General features: G+C 62.4%; 14 protein-coding genes across 14 annotated transcripts; 6 read left to right on the top strand and 8 right to left on the bottom strand.

Moving 5' to 3' along the window:
• Positions 1 to 13: 13 nt before the first annotated feature.
• MICPUCDRAFT_11558 (uncharacterized protein) lies at positions 14 to 370 on the bottom strand (the record flags this gene model as incomplete). The annotated part of the gene is made up of 1 exon (XM_003061564.2): positions 14 to 370. A coding segment is annotated over one exon (357 nt), but the record flags the coding sequence as incomplete, so codon positions are not given.
• Positions 371 to 1,125: 755 nt separating this feature from the next.
• MICPUCDRAFT_50971 (uncharacterized protein) lies at positions 1,126 to 1,653 on the top strand (the record flags this gene model as incomplete). The annotated part of the gene is made up of 1 exon (XM_003061326.1): positions 1,126 to 1,653. The coding sequence occupies one exon, from the start codon at positions 1,126 to 1,128 to the stop codon at positions 1,651 to 1,653; it is 528 nt and encodes a 175-aa protein (XP_003061372.1).
• Positions 1,654 to 1,741: 88 nt separating this feature from the next.
• On the bottom strand, positions 1,742 to 2,727 carry MICPUCDRAFT_5073 (uncharacterized protein; the record flags this gene model as incomplete). Its single annotated transcript, XM_003061565.1, has 2 exons — positions 1,742 to 2,029; positions 2,191 to 2,727. Coding segments are annotated over 2 exons (825 nt in total), but the record flags the coding sequence as incomplete, so codon positions are not given.
• Positions 2,728 to 3,055: 328 nt separating this feature from the next.
• MICPUCDRAFT_62790 (uncharacterized protein) lies at positions 3,056 to 4,352 on the top strand. The gene is made up of 2 exons (XM_003061327.1): positions 3,056 to 3,908; positions 4,085 to 4,352. Exons 1-2 carry the CDS (start codon positions 3,073 to 3,075, stop codon positions 4,278 to 4,280), a joined length of 1,032 nt encoding a protein of 343 aa, XP_003061373.1. The 5' UTR covers positions 3,056 to 3,072; the 3' UTR covers positions 4,281 to 4,352.
• Positions 4,353 to 5,038: 686 nt separating this feature from the next.
• MICPUCDRAFT_41515 (uncharacterized protein) lies at positions 5,039 to 5,701 on the bottom strand (the record flags this gene model as incomplete). The annotated part of the gene is made up of 1 exon (XM_003061566.1): positions 5,039 to 5,701. One exon carries the CDS (start codon positions 5,699 to 5,701, stop codon positions 5,039 to 5,041), a length of 663 nt encoding a protein of 220 aa, XP_003061612.1.
• Positions 5,702 to 6,030: 329 nt separating this feature from the next.
• Positions 6,031 to 7,611, top strand: MICPUCDRAFT_48201 (uncharacterized protein; the record flags this gene model as incomplete). The annotated part of the gene is made up of 1 exon (XM_003061328.1): positions 6,031 to 7,611. The coding sequence occupies one exon, from the start codon at positions 6,031 to 6,033 to the stop codon at positions 7,609 to 7,611; it is 1,581 nt and encodes a 526-aa protein (XP_003061374.1).
• A 143-nt stretch (positions 7,612 to 7,754) lies between these two features.
• MICPUCDRAFT_20403 (uncharacterized protein) lies at positions 7,755 to 8,318 on the bottom strand (the record flags this gene model as incomplete). The annotated part of the gene is made up of 1 exon (XM_003061567.1): positions 7,755 to 8,318. A coding segment is annotated over one exon (564 nt), but the record flags the coding sequence as incomplete, so codon positions are not given.
• A 2,058-nt stretch (positions 8,319 to 10,376) lies between these two features.
• Positions 10,377 to 12,337, top strand: MICPUCDRAFT_62793 (glycosyltransferase family 4 protein; the record flags this gene model as incomplete). Its single annotated transcript, XM_003061329.1, has 2 exons — positions 10,377 to 10,450; positions 10,660 to 12,337. A coding segment is annotated over exon 2 (1,603 nt), but the record flags the coding sequence as incomplete, so codon positions are not given.
• A 217-nt stretch (positions 12,338 to 12,554) lies between these two features.
• On the top strand, positions 12,555 to 14,519 carry MICPUCDRAFT_62794 (uncharacterized protein). The gene is made up of 2 exons (XM_003061330.1): positions 12,555 to 14,397; positions 14,510 to 14,519. Exon 1 carries the CDS (start codon positions 13,093 to 13,095, stop codon positions 13,627 to 13,629), a length of 537 nt encoding a protein of 178 aa, XP_003061376.1. The 5' UTR covers positions 12,555 to 13,092; the 3' UTR covers positions 13,630 to 14,397; positions 14,510 to 14,519.
• Positions 14,520 to 14,856: 337 nt separating this feature from the next.
• MICPUCDRAFT_50980 (uncharacterized protein) lies at positions 14,857 to 15,159 on the bottom strand (the record flags this gene model as incomplete). Its single annotated transcript, XM_003061568.1, has 1 exon — positions 14,857 to 15,159. The coding sequence occupies one exon, from the start codon at positions 15,157 to 15,159 to the stop codon at positions 14,857 to 14,859; it is 303 nt and encodes a 100-aa protein (XP_003061614.1).
• A 479-nt stretch (positions 15,160 to 15,638) lies between these two features.
• On the top strand, positions 15,639 to 16,611 carry MICPUCDRAFT_50981 (uncharacterized protein; the record flags this gene model as incomplete). Its single annotated transcript, XM_003061331.1, has 2 exons — positions 15,639 to 16,058; positions 16,198 to 16,611. 2 exons carry the CDS (start codon positions 15,639 to 15,641, stop codon positions 16,609 to 16,611), a joined length of 834 nt encoding a protein of 277 aa, XP_003061377.1.
• Positions 16,612 to 16,693: 82 nt separating this feature from the next.
• Positions 16,694 to 17,947, bottom strand: MICPUCDRAFT_20476 (uncharacterized protein; the record flags this gene model as incomplete). The annotated part of the gene is made up of 2 exons (XM_003061569.1): positions 16,694 to 17,647; positions 17,729 to 17,947. 2 exons carry the CDS (start codon positions 17,945 to 17,947, stop codon positions 16,694 to 16,696), a joined length of 1,173 nt encoding a protein of 390 aa, XP_003061615.1.
• A 157-nt stretch (positions 17,948 to 18,104) lies between these two features.
• Positions 18,105 to 20,321, bottom strand: MICPUCDRAFT_35193 (uncharacterized protein). Its single transcript, XM_003061570.1, has 4 exons — positions 19,522 to 20,321; positions 19,100 to 19,307; positions 18,521 to 18,904; positions 18,105 to 18,364 (listed from the first exon to the last, which is right to left on the bottom strand). The coding sequence occupies exons 1-4, from the start codon at positions 20,232 to 20,234 to the stop codon at positions 18,200 to 18,202; spliced, it is 1,470 nt and encodes a 489-aa protein (XP_003061616.1). The 5' UTR covers positions 20,235 to 20,321; the 3' UTR covers positions 18,105 to 18,199.
• A 196-nt stretch (positions 20,322 to 20,517) lies between these two features.
• MICPUCDRAFT_62797 (uncharacterized protein) lies at positions 20,518 to 21,687 on the bottom strand (the record flags this gene model as incomplete). The annotated part of the gene is made up of 2 exons (XM_003061571.1): positions 20,518 to 21,211; positions 21,413 to 21,687. 2 exons carry the CDS (start codon positions 21,685 to 21,687, stop codon positions 20,518 to 20,520), a joined length of 969 nt encoding a protein of 322 aa, XP_003061617.1.
• Positions 21,688 to 22,619: the final 932 nt, after the last annotated feature.

Raw genomic sequence — 22,619 nt, forward strand, 5'->3', positions numbered from 1 at the left:
ACCATCGCGCTCATCACAACAACCTGAGCCCGCCGGTTATCTCGTTGATCGCCATCTCCGGCGCGGGCCCGATCGCGAGCACGGTCCTCGACCCCGCCGCGACCTGCGTCCTCCCCGCGTCTCGAACGACGTAATGCGCCAGCCCCTTCTCCTTTGCCTTTCCCGCGAGCGCCGCGAGCGCGTCGGCGCCGTCGACGCGCAGACAAATCTTCTTCTGCCCCTCGCTCTCCCAGCGCTTCAGCGACGCGCGCTGGCTCGGCACGTGCTCGATGGCCTGGTACGCCCCGAGCGCGGCGTGCGCGCACTGCGCTGCGACCTTCCCCGCGCCCATCTCGAGGCTCGCGTCGACGACGAGCACCATCTTCATCTCTTCGTCCACCTTTGGGACGAACGCGTGCGGTATCAGCGCCGCGGAGGTGTCCTCGTCGTCCTCGTCGTCCGAGAGCTCCGATATCGTGAGCTTCGGGGCTTTCTTCCGGACTTTCTTCACGACGACTTTGGGCTTGAAGATGTTGAGCCACGCGCACGTCGCGAAGCCGAGGAGGAAGCAGGGGACGCCGATCTTCGTCTTGTTGTTGACGAAGAATCGCACCGCGCCGCGTCGCGGGCGCTTCTTCGAGCGCGACGGCGCCTTGGCTTGGAACGTCGCCCCGGGGGTCTCGAAGTTGCCGTCAGCGCGGACGTTCGACGTCTGTCTCAGGACTTTCTCCGCGCCCTGCGCGCCCGCGAGGCGGCTCATCGCGCGCGGCGGATGCGGATGGCGGCGGCGCGGCGAGGGCAAAAGTGCAACATCGGTTCTCTCGGAGCTGCACTGGCGCTTTTCCGAGGAACTGAACAGCTGGACACGCCGTGACGAGGATCTGAGCGTTCCGAGCCCAAAACGCGGCGCGCGACGACGTCGTTCGAGCCGCATCCAAGTCGGACGTTCGCGCGGAGACGTCGACGCCCGAGTGGACTCGAGCCGCGGCGTGAGGTGCGTCGTCGCGTTCGTTTCCGTCGCGCCGCGCGCGTCGCGTGAGGTACCGTCCCCTCAGTCCGCATCATTCGAGCGTTTCGTCGGATCTGACGGCGCCCTGCGAGAACATAGAACGACGCGACGCCGCGACGCCGCTGCGCTCACCGTGCATGTCGACTTCGAGAGCGGGACGCGATGAGCTCGGCGACCTCGCCCGCGTCCCCGAGAGCGTTCTCTCCGACGAGATCCTCGCGCGTTTGAACACGACGGAACGCGCGGACTTCGCGTCGGCGTCGCGCGAGTGCGCGCGAGCGGTCGAGCGCGCGGGTCAGCTCCTGACGATGACGTTCAACCTCGAGCAGGATTTCGACGCGTTGCACATCACGTCGTGCAAGTCCTTCTACCACGAACAAGTAGACAGATTCGAGAACATCACACCCGGCTGCGAGTACACGTACAACTACAACCAGCCCGCGGCGCTGAGACCGGGCGTGCGGTACTACATGTACTGGTTCGGTGACAACGCTTCCGATGCGCTCCTCGCGCGTAAAATGCTCGAAGCGTCCAGGCACGAGGTGTTCGCGCTCTGGGATCTCGCCTCCGACGACGGCGACGACGGATCGCACTGCTTGCTCACGGACTACGCGACGCCCTCGGAGCGTCGAGGCGCATTAAATGTCGGCAACGACACGACGTAACGTTCACATTCCATCCGTTTTAATAAATCACGCGCGCGCGCGCGCTCGCGAACGCGCTCGCTCGCGCTCACGCGTCGCGCTCGTCCTTCTCCGGGTACCACCGGTCCTTATTCACCCCCCGCACGAACCGATTAAACATCTTTTTAAGCGCTACGTCCGGCGTCAACACTTTGACGGCGATGGTCTTTTCCACGGCATCCGCCGCCGCGATCGCTTCCTTCACCCTCTCGACGATCACCGCCGCGGTGTCGTCGGCGTCCTCCGCGAGCGCGTTCACGAACATCCGCCCTTGCCCTCCGAACGCGTACCTCCCGCTGCTGATCAGCTCGGTGAACACCATGCCCGGGGATATGGTGTGCACGGCGACGTTTTCCCCCTTGAGGTTGACGGGGTGGAGTCGGGGTGGAGTTGAAAGGCGTCAGTCGGAGTTGAAAGGCGACGCGGTCGGGGATTGAAACCGAGGGATGGGCGGAGAGATGCGCCGGGCGAAGTCCTCAAGGAACGGCGTTCACCACGCGAACGGGGTCGTATGGGAACCAGTCTCACCTTTAGCTCCTCGCGCATCGTCTTCGCGAGCTGCGCCATGCCGGCTTTCGTGTGCCCGTACGCGGCGTACTTCTTCGTCGCGCCGCCGTCGCTGCCGGCGCCTTCCATGTTAAATATGTGCCCCGGTGAACGCTCGTCGTTGTGGCGTTTCATCGTGATGATCGCCTGGCGCGTGCACAAGATGGATCCCAGCGAGTTGGTCGTCACCACCTCCGCGATCGTCGCCGGGTCCGCGTCGTCGAGGTTCTCGTACCGATACCCGTTGCTCCCCGCGTTGTTGATCCACAGGTCGACGCCGCCGAAGACCTTCACGACCTCGTCCGCTAAGGCGGCCACGGAGGACGCGTCGCCGACGTTCGAGGGGTGCCCGTGGACGACCGCGGCGTCGCCGAAGCGCGATCGCAGGTCCGCCACCGTCGCGCGCACGTTCTCCGCGTCTCGGGACGTGATGAAGACGCCGTCGCCGCGGCTCAAGAACGCGCGCGCGAGCGCGAGGCCCAAGCCTTTCGTGCTGCCCGTGATGACGACGCGCTGCTTCGCGCCGGCGGCGCCGGCGGCGGGCGGCGGCGGCGGCTCGGACGCGGACGCGGACGCGCGCGCGATCGATCGCGGCGTCCTTCGCAGCGACTCGTCGCGCGGTCGACGACGACGCCGATCGGTCCACCGCGCGGACGACGCGAGCGGCGCGGACGTCGACGCGATCGCGGAGGACGCCATGACGATCGTCGGATCGGACGACGCGGATGAGACGCGGATGAGACGCGGAGACGACGCGGAGACGCGGAGACGCGCGCGACACTGGCCGGCTCGCGAAGAATCCGACGCGGCAGACGTTCGCCGCGTCATCAGACGTCGACGCGCGGCGCCGCGGTCATGCCGCCGGACGCGGACCCGGGGGACCCTCCCGCCCCCGCGCGTCGCCGTCACCGCGCGATCGCGCTCGTGGGGAAGACCGGGACGGGGAAGTCGTCCACGGGGAACGCGATCCTTCGTCTCGGCGCGTCGTCGTCGTCGGCTTCGTCGTCGGCGTCGTCGGCATCCATCGGATCCCCCGAGGAGGTGTTCGTCTCCAGACGCAGCGCCGCGGGGGTCACGACCGAGTGCCACGTCCACCGCTGCGACGGCGGGCTCTCCATCCCGTGCGACGAAGACGCGAGGCGCGAGGACGACGGCGAGGAAGACGCGACGACCGCGATGGTGACGTGGTGGGTGATCGACACCCCGGGGACGTGCGACGACGCCGCCGCGGAGCGCGAGGGGGGCGTGGAGGCGAATCTGGTCGAGATCGAGCGCTGCGCGTCGCTCGCGCCGGAGGGCGTCGACGCGTTCGCGCTCGTGTTCAGCGCCGCCGGGCGCGTCACCGCGGACGAGCTCGACGCCGCGGAGTGGCTTCGGCATCGCTTCGGACCGGACGCGTTCGACGCGCGAACGATCGTCGTCTTCACGCACGCGGACGTGATCGCGTTCGAGGGGGCGTCGCATTTCGACGCGTACCTCGAGGGCGCGCCAGCCGCGCTCGCGAAGCTGTTGAAGAGGGTGACGCCCGACCGCGTCATCCTGTGCGACGCGCGCGCGAAGCCGGGGAGCGAAGACGCGGCGCGGTTTAAGAAGTCGCTGCGGAGAGCGTTACGGTGCGTCGTCGAGGGCGTCGGCGGCGCGGCGGCGGCGGCGACGACGGCGGCGGACGTCGCCGCCGCCGCGGAGGCTAGGCGCGTTCTATCTCACACTGGTTCCCATACGACCGCGTTGGCGTGGTGAACGCCGATCCTTAAGGACTTCGCCCGGCGCATCTCTCCGCCCACACCTCGCTTTCAATCCCGACACACCTCGACGCCTTTCAGCTCCAACTGACGCCTTTCAACTCCACCCCGACTTCGCTTTGTAGGGCGCCGAAGCCGCGCATGAAGGAAGCGCGGCGGGCGCGGCAGCGGAAGCGAGCGCTCGAGGCGAGGCAGGCTGCGGGTGGGAGTGGGGACGGGATTGGGGCGTCGTTGTTCGGGATGATAGATCGCGCGAGCGCGGCGGTGTGGAGCGCGCTCGCGCCGCCGCCGCCGCCGAAGCCGCCCGAAGCGAGTCTCTGAGGCGACGGGACTTCGTTTCGAGAGTATTCTGTCTGGTTGTTACGAGTACCGAAAGAGCTAGTCTAGCTATAAGATAGGTCGTCTACGCGCGCTACTTCGCGGCGCTCGTTCGTTCGTCCTTCTTTCGCCGGCGCCGTAGCGTCCACAGCTTCTCGCACCCGCCCGGGAACGGCCTCACCTCCGTCGTCCTCACGACCTCGTGCGTCCTCTCCAACGCGTCGAACGTCTGAGGGCGTCGTTCCGTATGCGAGCGAACGTCGGGGCGGAGTTGAAAGGCGTCAGAAGCGGAGTTGAAAGGCGTCGAGGGCGGGGATTGAAAGCGAGGGGTGTTGGGCGCACGCTGATGCGGCGGCACGAGAGAAAGTCCTTAAGAAACGGCGTGCACCGCGCCGACGCGGTCGTATGGGGACCAGTGTGACATAGAACGCGCCTCGTCCGAAGACGCGTTGACGCCGCCGCGACCCTCGCCGACGAACAACACCACGTCGCCTTCGTACCGCTCCACGCACTTCCGCAAGAGCTGACCCTCCGGGTACACGACCAGAAGCGTCCTTCCTCGCGCGCGTCTCCCTCGCAGTGCGCTCTCGTCGCCGCGGCGGACGTCCCCGACCATGCGACGCGAAACGTCTTTGTGATGAACGCCGTTCTATACGAGCGAACGTCGGGGTGGAGTTGAAAGGCGTCAGTTGGAGTTGAAAGGCGACGAGGGCGGGGATTGAAAGCGGGGGGTGCGCGGAGAGAGACGACGGCAAAAGTCCTTAAGAAACGGCGTTCACCACGCCGACGCGGTCGTATGGGAACCAGTGTACAGAACGCGCCTGATGAACGCGGTTAGGCAGAGGCAGCGCGCTGTGATCGTCGAACGCGGCGACGTCGACGCGTCTCTCGCGCGTGAGCGCGCGCTGCCACTGCCCCAACCCCGCGCCGATCTCGACGATCGGCGCGTGCGACGCGATCTCGTCCAGAGCTTCGTCCGTCCACGCGACGCAGCCGTATTTCGCGACGAACGCCGGGCGGCTCGCCGCGTTCGCCGCGCCGTTCCACGTGATCGCGTCGGACTCGTCGTGCACTCGACCCATCAGGACCGCGAAACGATGCCGCGCGCCGCGCAACGCGACCGCGTCGTTTCTTCGCGCGGCGTCGTCGATCGCGGCGCGCGCGGTCGCGACGAGCGGGGCGGTCTTCTCGACGTACGCGCGGAGTTTGCGCTCTTGCGCCGCGCGCGCCTCGAGGCATCTCGTCAGCTCGGGGTACGTGAACGGGGACCGGGACGAGGACGAGGAGTGGGAGGAGGAACGGGACGTCCCGGCCTGGGCTTCGAGCCGCGCTCTGTCCGCGACCTTGAGGCGCTCGGCCGCGTAATAGCTCGCGCACGCGCCGCCGAGCACGGCGAGCACCGGCGCGGCGCGGCGCGCGGCCATCGTGTGACGCCCCCCACCTCCGTGAACATCTGATGACATCCGCTTCCGCGTCCTCCGCTGTTTCGGAAATTCCGACGAGAATAATTATTCCCCTCCGTCTCATTCGTCGTCGCGCGCGCCCACGACATCGCGCGCTCGCCGTGGGACCTTCCTTCGCGCGTCGTTCGTTCGTCCGTTCGTCCGTTCGTTCGCGCGACGCAACGACGACGACGCGCCGCTCCCGAGCGATGACGACGTCTCGGTAGCGGTGGAGGTCGCGGCAGAATTAATAATCATCCCCGTCGGGTGCCGCGTTCTTCATTAATTAATCGCGTCGTCGTCGCGACGGGATGGGCTTCTGGTCGCGCATCGCGCGCGTCCCTCGCGCGGTGAAGAACTCCATCAAACGCCGCGTCATGAAGCCGTTCAAAAAGCGCGGATACTTCCTCACCGAGGAGGAAAAGCGGCGGCTGAACCCGACGCACTTCGACAAGATCAACGGGCGATTCCGAAAGTACCACCCCGCCGACGTGAAGGCGATGAAGCTCAAGCACCGCGCCGAGTTCTTGGCGTTGCGGAAGAAGATGATCGCCGCCGCCGCGAAAGGGAGCAAGGCGAAGGAGCGGCAGGTCATGAGAGCGCTGTTCAACGCGACGCGCGAACGCTCGGACGCCGTGAACGGAGGAGGAGGTGACTTTCGCGCCGACGCCGACGCCGACGCCGACGGGTCGCGGCGACTACAGAATAAATCAAAGTGGGGCGTCGCCAAGGCTTCGCTGGCGTTCGGTCTGCCCGATAAGAAGAAACGCGCGGGGCCGGCGCTCAGGTGGCGCGACGGACCCGCGTTCGCGACGCCGCCACACATCGCGAGCATGGACTGCGAGCCGATGAAGCACGACCCCTCGGACTTGGTACACGGCGACGGCGGCGACGGATGGGAGCCGGGCGCGACGCGGCGGCGTCCGCCGACGCCGACGCCGGGAAGGTCGACGCCGCTTCGCGACGACTGGGGACGCGCGTTTTCGGAGGTGGACTCGGACTCCGAGCTCGAGTACGAGACGTTCGAGACGGATTTGGATGACGACGAAGATATGACGTCTATTCCGAAAACGTTACGACGGCGGCGGATCAACTTCGACGGCACCCCAGTTTCGTACGCGCGCGCGGGCGCGTCCCTCCGGTGGGAAAACTACGACAAAGAAGAAGAAGCGCGCTCGCGCGCGTACGTAGACTTCCTCAAACAACGCCTCGACGAGTACAACGAGATGATGAAGTGGGAGTACCGCGAGCGATACGGCCGCGCGCGCGCGTGGACGCCGAAGCCGACCCCGGCGTGGATGAAACATGAGGCGCCGCCGCCGTGGGCGCTCCGCGCCGGAAGAGACGCGACGACGCGAGAAAACGTCGACGGATTCGACGACGAAACCAAGCACCGCGTCTTCTCCTGGTGGGCCGCGATCGACATGCGACGCGAGGCGGTGATACAGGATCTCGAGCGCGTGCGCGTGACGGACGAGACGTGGGGCGAAGAGAGCGCCGCGGAGGCCAGACGCGTCGGCTACGGCGCGATCCAACGCGCGACGGGACACGCGGCGGGAGCGCCGCGATCGCTTCCGGAATACGCGCGCGCGTCGGTGTTATCGTCTGCGGCGTCTGCGGGGGGAGCGGGGCAGAGCATCACGTCGAAGGATCTCCCGAGGCACCTCGCGGCGGGCGCGCTGTTGGAAGATAAGGACGCGATGATGCGGCGGTGGGTCGGGCGGCCGCCGCCGAAGCCTCCGGAGAGCGTGCGGGCGGTGCGACGCGCGAAAAAGTTGGAGGAGAAGCGGTTGAAAGCGGTGCGGAAGGCGGCGTGGAAGCAGGCGCACAAGGAGCTCGTCGCGCTGCGGAAGATGCAGAAGAAGTACGCGGCGATGCACCCGGATAGGTAGATGAACTTATTAGATAGAAGAGAAGCGGTAACAACTTACACGTACACCTGATGATGACTTGTATTACTTCATTAAACCTTACTCGTGACAAGGAAGAAGAAAAAGAATTGAAAAGAATATCGTCGTCGTCGCTCGCTCTCTTCTTAAAGCTTGTCGATCGCTTCGAGAATCTGCTGCGTGTGCGCCGGCGTCTTCACGTTCCCCATGCTCCCGTCTCTCTCGAGCCAGTGCCCTTTGATCGTCCCGGACGCGTCGATGAGGAACGTCTGTCGGTCGGAGAACTTGCCGAGGATCGGAATCTTGAGATCCGCGCCGTAGGACGCGGACACGGATCCGTCGCCGTCGCTGAGAAGCTTAAACCCTAACCCTTTCGCGGTGCAGAACTCCTCGTGCTTCTCCATGTTGTCCATGGACACGCCGACAACCTCGGCGCCTTTCTTGGCGAAATCCGGGAGCGCCTGGTTGAATCGCTCCGCCTCGATGCTGCACCCTTGCGAGAAGTCCTGGTTGTAAAAATACAGCACGGTGTACTTGTTCGCCTTGAGGACGTCTTCGAGCGCGACGGTCCCGCCGCCGGTCGCCGGGAGCGTGAACTTCGGCGCGGCGCTGCCGACATCCCCGAGCGCGTAGGCGTCGGGCGGGGACGAGAAGAACGTCGCGATCGCGGAGGAGACGGCGACGGCGGAGAGGAGCGCGCCGCGGCGGGATCTGAGCGCCGTTCCATTCCACACAAAGCGACGTCGGGGTGGAGTTGAAAGGCGTCAGTCGGGAGTTAAAAGGCGTCGAGGTGTGTCGGGATTGAAACCGAGGGGTGGGCGGAGAGATGCGCCGGGAGAGAAAGTCCTTAAGGAACGGGTCGTATGGGGACCAGTGTGAGATAGAACGCGCCTGAGGGTCCCGTTCCACGACTCGTCGCACCAGTCGCCGACGCATCCGTCGTCGTTCTTCTCCTCGTCGCACCAGTCGCCGACGCAGCCCTCGTCGCACCAGTCGCCGACGCATCCGTCGTCGTTGTTGCCGTCGAGCTCGTCGCACCAGTCGCCGACGCATCCGTCGTCGCTCTTCTTCGCCGCGGCCCAGACGTGCATCGCCGCCGACGTCGACTTCTTTCCGGTGCGCACCGAGGGCGACTTCCCCGGGATCGGCGCTACGGGCATCTTCACGCCTATGGCGCTCTCTTTGTACGCCTCGTCGCACCAGTCGCCGACGCAGCCCTCGTCCTCGACGAACGACTCGTCGCAGAAGTCGTCGACGCATCCGACGGTGAAGGACTCTTCGCACCAATCGCCCACGCACGACTTGTGCGGCGACGGCGACTGATGATTGCGTCGCGTCGTTGTTACCCTAGATTGGGGCGATGATCGGTCCGACGCGGCGGCGGAAGCGCGCGCGGGCGTCGCGCGCGCGCGCGCGACGCGCGCGGACGGCTTCGCGACGATCGCGGCGGGAGCGAAGGATGGCGACAGGGTGAACATCGTGTCGTTCGGGGATCGGTATCGCGTGCGGCGACGCGCGTTGTGCGCGCGCGGCGGCAGGGAACGGCGCGGATAAAACGGACCAAAATACGCGGCAAGGCTGACACGTCAGCCCGAATCTCGAATCCGTCATCGGTCGTCGAGCGCTCTCAGCCGCGAAACGCGAAAAGCGCGCTCTTCTTCGCGCATTCTCGAGCGCGCGCGATTGCGCGCGCGGGGCTCCGAGGCATGACGCGCGTCGCGCGCGCGGTCTTCGCGGCGCCCCCGACGCGCGCGGCGGCGGCGCGGAGGAGGCGCGCGACGACGCGACCGCGCGCGGCGGCGTCGGCGCGCGCGGCGGCGACGGGGAAGATCTCGCGCGCGGCGGACGCGGGCGACTAAACGGACGCAAACCAGTCGTTGGGATATTCGCAGATGACATCCAAAGCTCATCGCTGATAGGGTCGAAGGCTTTCAAAAACCTTTGTATCAAGTGCCGTCACATAGGGTCATTTCAGTCTGGGGAAGCACCCATTGGATGCTCTATATTCGTATGTGTACAAAACTATACAGCTTCAGGAAATGAGGGCATCCCCAAATCTATACGCGGGAATATTAACTGCTGCGCGTGTTGGAAGTCCGGCAACTGGAAAGAAATTGACCTTCTCGCAACCGAGCTAAGTGGGGTCATACCAAAACATCAAATAGTACAAGCGTATGACTACGTTATGAACAAGGAACCCGACAACAGGCACAACTTTTTATTTATAGACTTGACACCAAAGAAGGAACACCTCAGTCCCTTCCGTGTGAACTACACAGAGTGGCTTATTCCTGAGAAGGAGCAGAGCTCGACGTAAAATAAGTTTTTTATTATTTTGACGAGGGCTCCCGAGACCTTGTAATTTTGTAATTCTGTAATACTCTACTACTACTACTACTACTACTACTACTACTCTTACAAAATTACAAAATTACAGGGTTTCAAAAGCTCTGACTGAAATCAATGGGATAAAATCTCAAAAAATCTTTATATTTTACCGTGAAAGTAGTTATCTAATACATCTAATACACGTGGTAGTACTTCTCGTTCCCTTGATAAAATCCCGAACGATCTTCGTCGCCGACAAACACTCCAGCCACAGCTACACGAGGTACGCCAACATCCCTTCTTTTCGATTTCTTTTAGTACTTCATTTCGATGGTGAATCCTTGCGCGCCTCGTCTTTAGATGACGCTCGTAAACTTTCGTCGGTGATCAAACTACATTTTTTTACCGAGCACGTTTTTCGGTTTGACCGATCGGGGACTCTCTTGTCCCGCTTGGCTCGTGTTCACGGACGCTCTCTTGATTTATATTCTCGCACTGCTTTATGTTGTTCGAGGCAGGTTCAGACAACTTTCTGGTGAATCTCTGTACGCGTCGGTCTGCTCACGACCATTTCTTGACTTTGATCAAGCGATCGTTCGGCCGAGCACGTTTTTTCCAGTTCGTTCCGAACCCAGTTTAGGCCAGGGTTCACGGTCTCCCTCTATCGTGCTCGTTCGCAAATATATTTCAGTTCTTCCGACTTCATGATTTTTATTTCATCAGGACTTACCATTCGTTCTCCTAGTAAAGAGCACGGATACTGTGTTGTGTGCATCCTAGTGGAAGAAACTTGTCGTTATGTCAACAAGGTTTCGTCGATTCTTGGGAAGGCTGGCGAACACGAGACGGCGGCAGCGGGCTCTGTTTCAGATACGAAGTGCCGCCATGCTCTTCTGCATTTTCGTTGCTCTGTACTTACTTTCGCAGAAATTAACGAATCGGCCATCTGCCCCGGTGGGTCTCATCAGTCAACACGACGCTCAGCACTCAGCGGTGTTCACGCCTTTCAAGCTCACTCCCGGTGGCGGGGAGAAGGTTGTCCTCACTTTCGCCAGAAAATTCCAGGAGCTCACTGGTGGACACGTGGACCTCTTAGTGAAACCTCGGAACGTCTGCAAGAGGCTGAAGTGCGTCAGAGAGCTTGCCCGTGCGCTGGCCGTCGATGGCATCGACTGGGCTCGACTCTCCGTCAAAGTTTTTAGTCGTGCTCGTCCTTGGTACAACATCTGGTTTACGATTGGCAACACTTTGATTCCGAAAAAATCCGCCCGGGGTCGCACGAGCATCTACCATTGTCAGTTCCCATTCGATATGGGTTACATGGCGCATCCTTTTTCGGGATTGAGACAATTAAGTACGTACGATGTCGTGTACCTAAACTCCGAATACACCAAGACGTGGTACGACCGTCAGCTCGAATCGCTTCGGATGGGAGTTCTCCCTCTCAGCGTCAGCAGTCAACGGTATATCGATCAGTATACACCAGCGATCGCGGATGGTATGTTTCTCCCGCCGAGAACGATTTACTACGCGCCTGCGTTTACAAAACGATTTAAAAAAGCTTCTTCGACGCGCGGGAGAGGGGACGCGAGAAAGCGCGCGGTTCGCATCGTGCTCATCGGGAGGTTCTTCACAGGACACCAAGGAAAATGTCACCTCGCGGCGATCGAGGCTTTTTCGATTCTGAGGAAAAATATCGCAGCTTCCTTAAGGATTGAGCTGCACATTTTAGGGTATGTACTTAAAGGATTTCAACCCTACGTGCTACAGGTGAAGCGACGGGCGAGGAGCGTGGAAGGTGTCTTCGTGAAGGACGACGCTACTGAAACTGAGATGCGCGACGCCATCGAAAACGGGGATATCGTCTGGTCGATTACGGGTCTATGCTCTGAGGAGTTCATATATTCCCCCGCGGATGCGGAGCACTTCGGCATTGGTCTGCTCGAGTCCATGAGCGCAGGGCTCATCCCGGTCGTCGTGGACCGGGGTGGTCCGAGCGAAATCTTGCGCGGCTTCCTGGACTACCTTAAAGTCACGTCGACCGAGGAGCTTGCAGCAAGCACAAGGCGTATCATATCAGCAGGGCAAGATGAGCTCAACTCTCTCAGGACAATGACGATGAAGCGTGCCGACAAATTATCGATGCAGTTCGACGAAGCGTCTGTGAAATTATTCACGATCTTTGGTCAACGCTTGACACCGCAGAATACGGAAGTATGGTTCACACTTCGCACTAGGGTTCGTCGGCTTGAACGTGGTGTAGACGCGCGAGTGAAAGTGCCAAGAAAAGTCACTCGGTGCTCTTCCGTGCACGCTGATTCGAATGCTCTCATTTACTTCGCGGAGGGCTATTATGATTTCGCCCTGAGAGCTATCTTAACTATTTTGAGCCGCAAACTTGGTAAATACTGGAGACTACACGTTTGGCACGAAAGAAACAATGGTGACTTTGTACGTGAGAGTCTCTTCGACTTTGATTGCGTCGTGTATCACTCGTATACATCGGAACACCCACGTTCAGCGTTCGCAGTTGATAATAGAACACAATCAATAAAAAATCCCGAGGACCACCCCAGCTCGATCTCCGATGTGGTCGGAAAGAAAGTTGAGCGTCTGTTGTTGTTCAACTCTAAGTTATGGTTCCCGCCGAAAGGAGTCTACAAGGATGAATGGACGGAGCTTGGCCACTCTGAAAGTCCATTTTGTCACCCTCAAGTAATTGATGAGGTTGTCCAGCTTGAGGGGACCAGGTCATTTGAACAGCTCGTTAGCCTGTGTGGCAAGTCTCTAGTGGGACGAAAGCCCCCTTCTAAGAGGAGTTCTCGTTCTGAAGGAAACTTCCATCAAGAACGCGCGGAAAGTTCACACAAATCTTCTGATGAAGTGATAATTCATGATATCGCTGCTAGCTGCAGGTTTGGGTCGCCGCGCCAGAACGGTCCCGATACGGTGTTTCCAAGAGAATATGGTAGTCACGTTGCGCAGGGTGATATTTTTTTGCCTCCATTTGCCGTGCACTCTCCTTTTGAAGTCTTCTACGAATGCAAGAGGCGAGTCAAGGGTGCACGAATACAGAGCTTCGTCGACTTTTATTTTTAAGACGAGAACTGTGCGAAGTCCTTTTGCCTTTTTTCCCCCGCGTTTCTTATATATTGTATGAACCCCACCGACGAATATATGACCCCTCCCTCAGCGTGGGAGGCAATACAAAAGTACATACCAAAGAACAAGGTTATTTGGGAAGCCTTCTACGGGGATGGAAAGTCAGGCGACACGCTACGCACCTTGGGCTTTAAGGTGATTCACGATGAGGTGGACTTTTTTGAAAATAATTTAGGTGATGTTATAGTTAGTAATCCACCCTTTAGCCGCCGCGCCGCCGGCCCGCGTGCTAGCGTTTCCATTTCCACGATCGCCGAAGTTTATCCCAGCGACCGTAGGCGTAGAGACTACTCTGTATGCCATGAAGAGCTCGGGATTACGCCCGACTTTCGCCGTGTTGAAATAACACGCCGCGTAAACTTCATTCATGTAAATTGGGACTCCCGACCGGGCTCACCGCGATCGTCGACGACGCCTCGTCGCCGTCGCTCCATCCGAAATCGAAGTCGTGCTCGCTACACGTATCGTCGCCGGCGCCCGCGGTGCTGGTGGGAGACCGCGGCGCCTTCGACCTATCCTTCGCCCCAATAATCACAGGAGTTAGTAAGGACAGTCGGCTCGAACATTCGTATGGCTTCCTCAATGTTATCAATGAAGCAAAGACAGGAAGTAGCATGATCAGCAAGGGTAACTGCATCCAATGCACCAGAACCGCAAGACTTTAAAACATGGGTCAGATCTTTGGCAGCGACGTTATCAGAAGTTTTTCGGGAAACTTTGATCGTTTTTTTGCCGTCAACAAGTGCATCGATCGCTTGCCGGACATCAACGCCGTTCATTTCACGAAAGTTGTCACAGTTCAGCAAATCTGTTATGGTCGAAAGCGCAGACGAGGCATCATCTAGCTTGCAGGCAATCGAAACAGCTTTGACAGTATTGTCTACGTCGTATCCGCAGAGTGGCAGCAGTTTTCCAATTAAACGAGGAGAATGATTTCCAACCTTGTCAAACACGTCCGCGAACTTTTATCTACCATATCTTCAGGGCTGATTTGCACTTCGGGAGTAAATGATTGAGCGTTAGGAGGTGTCAAAGGCGAGGCCCCGGTCAAATCAACAGTAGGAGAAGTCACGAGATCGGCGGGAGGAACCGTAGCGCTACCGCCAGGCAACGCAGCCCCGACAAGTTGCAAGCGCCTTTGATCAAGCGAGAGGGCACCCCCTGTACTATGGTTATCTGGGAGTCCAGTGTCATCTGGGATAATGCGAGTCGGTGGCGGGACACCCGAGAGAGCATTGGCCTCACCAACGTGTTTAGCCAATTCAGAGTCGAAAAGATTCGTCACCACCCTTCTTCCCTCTGGACCAAACCGACGACGGGGTGGCGTTGTGAGGGGCGCGTCGGTTGGAGGGTTGGAGATGAAAGGCGTCGTGGAGGTTGGGGATCGAAACTACTGCGGGATTTAACGCGCCTCCTCTCTCGCGGCCGCGGTCGCTCGCCTGTCCGCGGCCAAGCCAGGGTGCGACCCGTGAAGACACGCGCGGCCGCGCGCGTCCTTGCCGCCGCACGTCCGGTTGATCCACCCGCGGCAGACGCGGCGCTCGCACGTCTCCTTCGGTGACGCCGTCGCGCGGAGGCTGAGGACCTCGTACTACGCTGCTGCCTGGCGACACATCCAAGGTCGAAAGCACATGCTAAAGACCATAATCTTCTGTGAGACGGACGATAACCCCACGTGTGCCTTTTTTTAAAAGCTTGAAAGGATCGAACCAACTATAAAGGTACGTGTAGGGGAAGACTTACTTGAAGATCTGCATCTTATGTTATGCGCAGACGAGTTCGTGATGAGTGCTTCCGATCAGCACATTCCGAAAAGTGTTCGCCCTCTCTGGCCGCGAGCAGGTTGAACATGCTTTCACTGAGCACTCTGTTGTGAAAAAATCGTACGCACCGATATTTCCGTGCAGCAAAGACCATGACGCATTTCTCTATCATTTTGAGGACGAAAGTGCTCGCAGGAACTTTGAGAAGAGTGTCACCAGTACGTGGTTCAATACGGGTTATCAGCGGTATATTGTTAACAAAGTTCACGATATCAACTACATTCCGTGCACCAGACATTTTTGCAGCTCACGACGGTGTCGCATGTCTTTTGACGACAGCTTTCATTTGGACAAAAAAATTGATACAGGTAGATAGTTCCGTAACGGACAGACTGTCGTGGATCGACATAAAGTAACGGTTCTTCAACTGGACAGAAAGTTTGATAGATAGTTCCTTGATACTGACAGACTGTCGTTGATGCTAGTTACGACGACCGCGGCTCGGCACCCGGACGCGATCGATTGAAGACTAATTACCCATACGACGAGGTGGCGGGTCCGGACGCGATCGCCGTTTTCGCGGACGACGACGCCGGCGACGTCCTGACGCGCGCGTGGCGCAGCGTCGTGATCGTCTCCCCGGGCGTGCGATCCGACGTCCCGTTCTTGGGGTCTTCGCGGCACGGCAGCGGCGTCGTCGTCGCGATCGAGGGCGCGCTCGGCGGCGGCGGCGGCGACGACGCGACGCGCGTCGTGACCGCCGCGCACGTCGCGTCGATGGCGGGGCCTCGGAACCGGCTCCGCGTTCGCACGCCCGAGGGCACAGGGAAAGGAAAGGAGACGACGCGCATCGCCACGGTCGTGGGCGTGCATCCGACGTTAGACGTCGCGGTGTTGCGCTTCGTGGACGACGCGACGCGCGAGGGAGGATCCGGCGCGGAGGCGCGAGCGAGCGGCGGCGTCTTCGGGGACGAGTTCACGCCGATGCCGATCGCGACGCGTCCGCCGCGGCCGGACGACGTCGTCGCCGCGCTCGGATACCCCATGGGCTGGAGCGGCGCGTTCAAGACCCTCTTCTCGTCGTTCAGAGGAGGCGGCGACGGCGGCGAAGAGAAGAACAAGAACGAGCGGTGGGGGACGACGCTCGCGACGTACGCGCCTCAGGCGCGTTCTATACACTGGTCCCCATACGACCGCGTTCGCGTGGTGAACGCCGATCCTTAAGGACTTTGCCCGTCGTCTCTCTCCGCCCACCCCTCGCTTTCAATCCCCGCCCTCGGCGCCTTTGAACTTCAACTGACGCCTATGAACTCCACCCCGCCATTCGCTTGTATAGAACGGCCCTCAATCGCCGCCTTCCCGCGACGCCGACGCCGCCGACGAAAACGAAAACGTTTCCCTCGCCCCCCTCGCGACGACGCACGTGCTGCACACGTCCGTCGTCGCGAACGGCGAGAGCGGCGGCGCGCTGATAAATGCGCGCGGCGAACTCGTGGGCGTGCACTCTTTCGGGGACGCCTTCTTCGGCGGCGGAAGGGACGTCGCCGTCCGGGTGACGCGCGACGTCGTGGCGGAGTGCGGGGCGGGGGGTTGCCCGGGGTGCGTCGCGGGGGCGCTGTGCTGCCCGGCGACGCCGGAGAGGTACGCCACCGTGGCGGTGAACGCGCGGGTGATGGCGAGCTCGGACCCGGCGCTGGCGGCGATGTGCCCCGAGCTCTCGCCCGCGGAGCGGAGAGCGTGGATACTGTAGCGAGTAGGGCTACGATGAGATACCTCGTAGATATATTAGTCTAGCTAATAAGAGACTTCGAATGTCGTTCGTTCGCCAGTCATCAGCGCTCGGATCCTTCCTCGTCCAACCATTCGTCCTCCTCCTCCTCCCCCTCCTCGCCCCCGGGGACGACGTCGCCCTCGGCGCCCTGCCCCGCGCGGCGCGATCTCCACCGCCTTCTGCCGTCGTAGTGCACGCGTTCGAGGTACAATCCGTGCGCCGGCGCCATCGGCGGCGCTCTCGACGCGTCCGTCGTCCCCTCCAACAAGTCCGTGACGTCGTCCGGGGATAGCTCGCCCGCGCCGACCGCGCGCAGGGTGCCGACCATGAGCCGAACTTGGTGGTATAAAAACGAAGGCGCGCGGGCGGTTATGACGATGTGCCCGCTCGTGACGCGACCGGACGGCGGCTTTCGCGGCGGCGGCGGCGTCTTCTCTTTTTTTCCTTCGGTCTCCGCCTCCGGAACCAAAACTTCGGACAGATCGTCCTCTTCCATAGGCTTCGCGACGTCGAAAGAGTGCATCACCATAGAATCCTGCGACGCGATACTCGGGAACGACGGCCACGGCATCGCGCGGTCGACGCGCAGGACGTGCAGCCTCCGAATCGGCGAGCTCGCCTGGCATCCGTTGGCGCGAAACGCGGAGAAGTCGTGCTCACCGACGAATCGGCGCGCCGCCGCGTTCATCGCGTCCACGTCCAGGCCGCCGAGCGCGCATCCGCCGGACGGTTCGTGCGTGTTAACCCCCGCACCTGATGCGTTACGACCGTCGTACACGTGCCACGCCTTCCCGCGATCGAACACGGACGGCTCGTCTCGGCCGAGGTAGATTAGGTATCGGTACGTTCTCGCCGTGGCGCAGTACCGCGCGTGGAACGTCTCCGGGCAGACGCGCGCGCACGACGCGATCGACGCCATCGGCGCCGTCTTGCGGAGGTAGTGATTCACGGCTTTCATGACCGTTCGCGCGCTGTGCGGCGGCGGCGGCGGCGCGTCCCCCGCGTCGCCGTCGTCCTTCGCCGCCCCTCCGTTCGCGTTCGCGTTCGCGTTCGCGTTCTTCTTCAGCCTCTTCCTGCACGCGTTCGTCGTGCGGACGATGTCGACGTGCGCGGTCGCGTCCAGCGCGTGCACTCCCGCGTCCGTTCGCGAGCTCCCGGTGATGGCGTGGACGCCGCCCTCGACGCCGGTGAACTTCGCCATCGCCTCCTCCACGCATCCCTGCACCGTCCTCGCGTTCGCTTGACGCTGGAATCCGTGGAACGCGCCGCCGTCGTACTGGATGCGAAGCAGGTACCGCGCGAACGGGCGCGCCATCGCGCCGTCGCCGCCGCCGCCGCCGCTCGTGCCGGCCGCGGCGTCGGGATCGCGCGGCGCGGAGGAAGACCCGCCGCGCGCCGCGCGCTTGCTTCCGGAGAGGGGAGGCTCGGGCGCGCGGAGCATCTGAAGCTCGCGAGGGTTTCTCGTTTGTTGTTACTTTCTGTTATTACCAGACTCGAAATGATGAATACGAGTACCTGTACTCAACCTCAACCTCAACTCTCAACCCCCCTCTCAACGCGCCTATCATCACGCCTCGAACTTCCCGAACACGCAGCTGGAGTTGTGCCCACCGAAACCGAACGAGTTCGACAGCGCGATCTTCACGTCGAACGCCTGCGCGACGTTGGCGACGACGTCGAAGTCGACGCCGTCCTCCGGGTCGTCGTGGTTGATCGTCGGGTGCACGCGTCCCTGGGTGGAGTTCAAAGGCGTCAGTTGGAGTTGAAAGGCGTCGATGGCGGGGATTGAAAGCGGGGGCTGGGCGGAGAGAGACGCCGGCAAAAGTCCTTAAGGATCGGCGTTCACCACGCGAACGGGGTCGTATGGGGACCAGTGTATAGAACGCACCTCCGCGATGGACTGCAAGCACGCGATGGCTTCCAACGCGCCCGCGGCGCCGAGCGAGTGCCCGAGCATGCTCTTCGTGCTGTTCAGTTTCATCGTGTCCTTAGTCTTGACCGCGCCGAAGACTTCGTTGATCGCGGCGACTTCGCATAAGTCGCCGACGGGGGTGGACGTCCCGTGCGCGTTGACCAAGTCGACGTCCTTCGCCTCGATCCCCGCGTCTCTCAGCGCGGTCCGCATGCACAGAATCACGTCGCGCCCGTCCGCGCGCGGGGACGTGAGGTCGTACGCGTCCGTCGAGATCCCGCCGCCGAGGTACTCCGCGAGAATCGGCGCGCTGCGCGCCTTTGCGTGCGCCAACGACTCCATCACGAGCACCCCCGCGCCCTGAGGGTCGAGGGTCCATACGAAGCGACGTCGGGGTGGAGTTCATAGGCGTCAGACTTGGGAGTTGAAAGGCGTCGAGGTGTATCGGAATTGAAAGCGAGGTGTGGGCGAAGAGAAACGACCGCCGGGAAGAAAAGTCCTCAAGGAACGGCGTTCACCACGCCGACGCGGTCGTATGGGAACCAGTGTGATGACAGGACGCGCCTCGCCCATTACGAACCCGTCCCTCCCCTTGTCCCACGGCCTCGACGCCGCGGTCGGGGCGTCGTTGCGCGAGGACAGCGCGCGGCAGGCGATGAACCCGGCGAGGCCCATGGGCGTGACCGCCGCCTCGGTGCCGCCGGCGAGGATGAGATCCGCCTGCCCGGCTTTGATGTGCATCGCGGCGTTGATGAACGCGTAGCTGTTATAATAACAGAAGGTTAAGACGCGACGCCGAGAGCGTCGTCGGTCAGCGTCGGCGTCGCGCCGCGTGGAGACTACGTGGCAAAAAGAAAGAAAACGATTGGCCGAAGAGGAAAGGTTGTTTTCCAGCACAGCACCACGTGGAATACACGCGGCAAAAAGAAAGAAAACTATTGGATGACGCCACGTGGCGTGGACGCGAGCGAACGCACTTTGACGTCGCGCACGCGGTGTTCACCGCATAATTCGGCCCGCGGAACCCGAGCTCCTTCTGCATCCCCAAGATCGCCCCGCTCATGTTCGTCAGCATGTACGGCACCGTGAACGGAGACATCTTCTTCACGCCCTTGTTCTTCAGCGCGACGACGTTGTCCTCGTAGACCTGCATGCCGCCCATCGCGCTTCCGACGAGGACGCCGCACCTGGTCTTGTCGATCTTTTCTAAATCTTCCCCCCACAGGTTCGCGTCTCGCAGCGCGCGCTTCCCCGCGCATATCGCGTACTGGTGCACCTTGTCCATTCTCCGCGCCTCTTTCGCGGTGAGGTCGGTGCCGTAGTCCAGGTCCACGACCGGCGCGCCGATGCGCGTGGGGAGGTCGTCGAAGACGCCCGGGAACGCCTCTTGAAGATCGATAACGCCGCTCTTTCCCGAACACAGCGACTCGAAGAACGAGACGCGGTCGTGGCCCGCGGTGGAGACGACGCCCGCGCCGGTGATGACGACGCGCTGGGAGTCCGGGAGGGAGGAGCTCGCGGACGCCGCGCGGACGAGGACGAGGACGCGACGACGACCCGTCGTCGTCGTCGTCGTCGTCCGCCATCGACACTCCGTCGCGATCGTGCCCGATCGGTCGTCCGCGCCGCGCGAAGACAGCGCGCGCGACGACGCGACGGACGCGCCGCCGAGGGTCGCGCTCATCGCCATGGCGTTCGATGCGATGCGATGCGATGCGATGCGATGCGATGCGATGCGAACGGGCGTCGCGGCGTCGACGGACGGATCGACCGCGCGCGAGGGAGTCGCGACGACGGTAGTTATCCACAACTTTTAGCGACAGGAGTTGGCTCGGGTCAGGTCCACGGAAGCAGACACGAGGAACGATGCGCCACCGTCATCGTGCGCTAGTGCTATCGCGACGCCGTCTACGGCGCGAGAGGACTACCCGAGAAACGTACGAAACGCACGCGGGAAGACGAACGGTCACCAGTCACTTCCCCCCGAACCGCCCCGCGAAGAACCCTCCCTTCTTCGCGCCGCCCCCGCCGCCGCCGCCGCCGCCGTCGTCGTCCTCGAAACGCACCGACCCTTTCCCCTCAACCATCTCGCTGACGGGAACACCAAACACCCCCATCGCGGGCTCTCTCTCCACCCCGTCATCGTCCTCGCCGAGCACGACGTCCACCTGGTCGCCGCCCTCGCCCTCCGTCCACACGCGCATGCTCCCGTCCGGCGTCCCGCTCATGTTGAGCTTGTAGTACACCCCCGGGGTCTCGTCGTCGGGGATCAAAACCTCCAAGCCGCCGTCCGGGTTGACGCTCATGCGTCCCTCCAGAAACGCGAGCTCGAGGTCGTCCGCCATCTCCTCGCCGTCTTGCGGGCGGCCGACCGCGGTCGCGAGCTCGTGGCCCATGAACCGGATCGCCGCGCGGACGCTCTCCGCCATCGCGCGGAGCTCTTCGTTCGCCGCGCTCTCCGGGGGGGCGTTTTTTCGCACGAAGAATAAAAAGCCCACGCCGAGCGCGACGGCGAGGCATCGGCGAATGATTCGGTTCCGTCGCCGCCGCCGCGCGCGCTGCTTGAACTCCTCCCCGCATCGAGATAACAGCCCCAAGAGCTGTCGTTCCAAGTCCAGACGCGTCCGGCGTCGGTTCTCCTCGCTCGGGAGATGCCCCGCGCTGCGACTGAGGGTCGAGGGTCCGTACGAGCGAACGTCAGGGTGGAGTTGAAAGGCGTCAGAAGCGGATGAGTTGAAAGGCGTCGAGGTGTGTCGGGATTGAAAGCGAGGGACCCTGGGCGGAGAGGTGCGCCGGGAATAGTCCTCAAGGAACGGCGTGCACCACGCCAACGCGGCCGTATGGGGACCAGTGTGAATACGAACGCGCCTGAACCCGCCGGAGAGCCCGTTGAGCGAAAACACCGTCGCCAGCCGCGCGACTCTCCGAGCCTCCTCCTCCTTCTCCGCGTCCAACTTGGACCGCTTCTCCGCGCCCGCGCCCGCGTAGTCGCCGCTCTCCGCCTCCTCTCGGATCGCGCGCCCGACCCTGAGCAAAATCTTATGCGACGCGGTCAGCCGCTTGAAGTTCGCCTCGGCGGCGTCGCGGAGGTGCGGCGGGTGCTTGTCCGGGTGCGTGCGCACCGCGGCTCTCCGGTAGCCCATGTTCACCGCGCGCTCCCACGCCTTGGGGTGGAGTTCAAAGGCGTCAGTTGGCTTTGAAAGGCGTCGAGGGCGGGGATTGAAAGCGAGGCGTGGGCGGTGAGAGACGACGGCAAAAGTCCTCAAGAAACGGCGTTCACCACGCGAACGCGGTCGTATGGGGACCAGTGTACAGAACGCACCTTTTCGTCCATCGGCAGCTCGCTCAGCGTCAGCGACAGCCGCGCGGCCTCCGCGTCGAGGTCCCACACCTCCCCGGCGGCTTGGTTTCTGCGGCGACGCGACGCGATGGCGATCGAGGGAGGGGAGGGGACGGGTCGGGAGGGTTGAGGACGACGACTTCCACGGATCGGAGCGACGGACGACTGGACGCGGACGGCACGAGGGAGGGAGGGTTTAGGTGGCGACGCCGCGGCGCGCGCTGGGGCGACTCGCGTCGCGCGCGTCCGCGGCGTCGTCGTCGCGGCGACGCGCGCGAGCGATGCGAGCGCGCGCACCTCTCCATGGCCTCGGCTTCATCGAGGATCTCCGCGTACTGCGACCGCCCCATCGCGTCTCGAGCGCGCGCGCGCGCGAAGAAACCCTCCTCTCTCTCCTCCGCGCGGCGGACGCGGATTGCCGCGCCGTCGTCGTCGCCTCGCGCGGGATCGAACGACCGCGGTCCCCCGAGACGCTCGGTTCTCGCCGGCGCCGGCGACGCCCGAGCGCGATGCCGCGAGTCGCCCGCACGCGGCGCGGATCGCGCGCGTCGACGCGAGAGAGGCGCGCGACGACGCCCGCGCGCGCGCTCGGTGCGGGCGCGAGATGGGACAAAAGCTCGCGAGTTTTTGGTTTCCGGTCCTGTCCGCGAGCGGGAGGCGAGTGGGATCGATCGGGTGGGATCGATCGCGTGAGATCGATCGCGTCGATCGTCGTGTGTAGATCTGATAACAAAA

Source organism: Micromonas pusilla (genome assembly GCF_000151265.4).
Source record: "Micromonas pusilla CCMP1545 genomic scaffold MICPUCscaffold_10, whole genome shotgun sequence".
NCBI classification, from domain to species: domain Eukaryota; kingdom Viridiplantae; phylum Chlorophyta; class Mamiellophyceae; order Mamiellales; family Mamiellaceae; genus Micromonas; species Micromonas pusilla.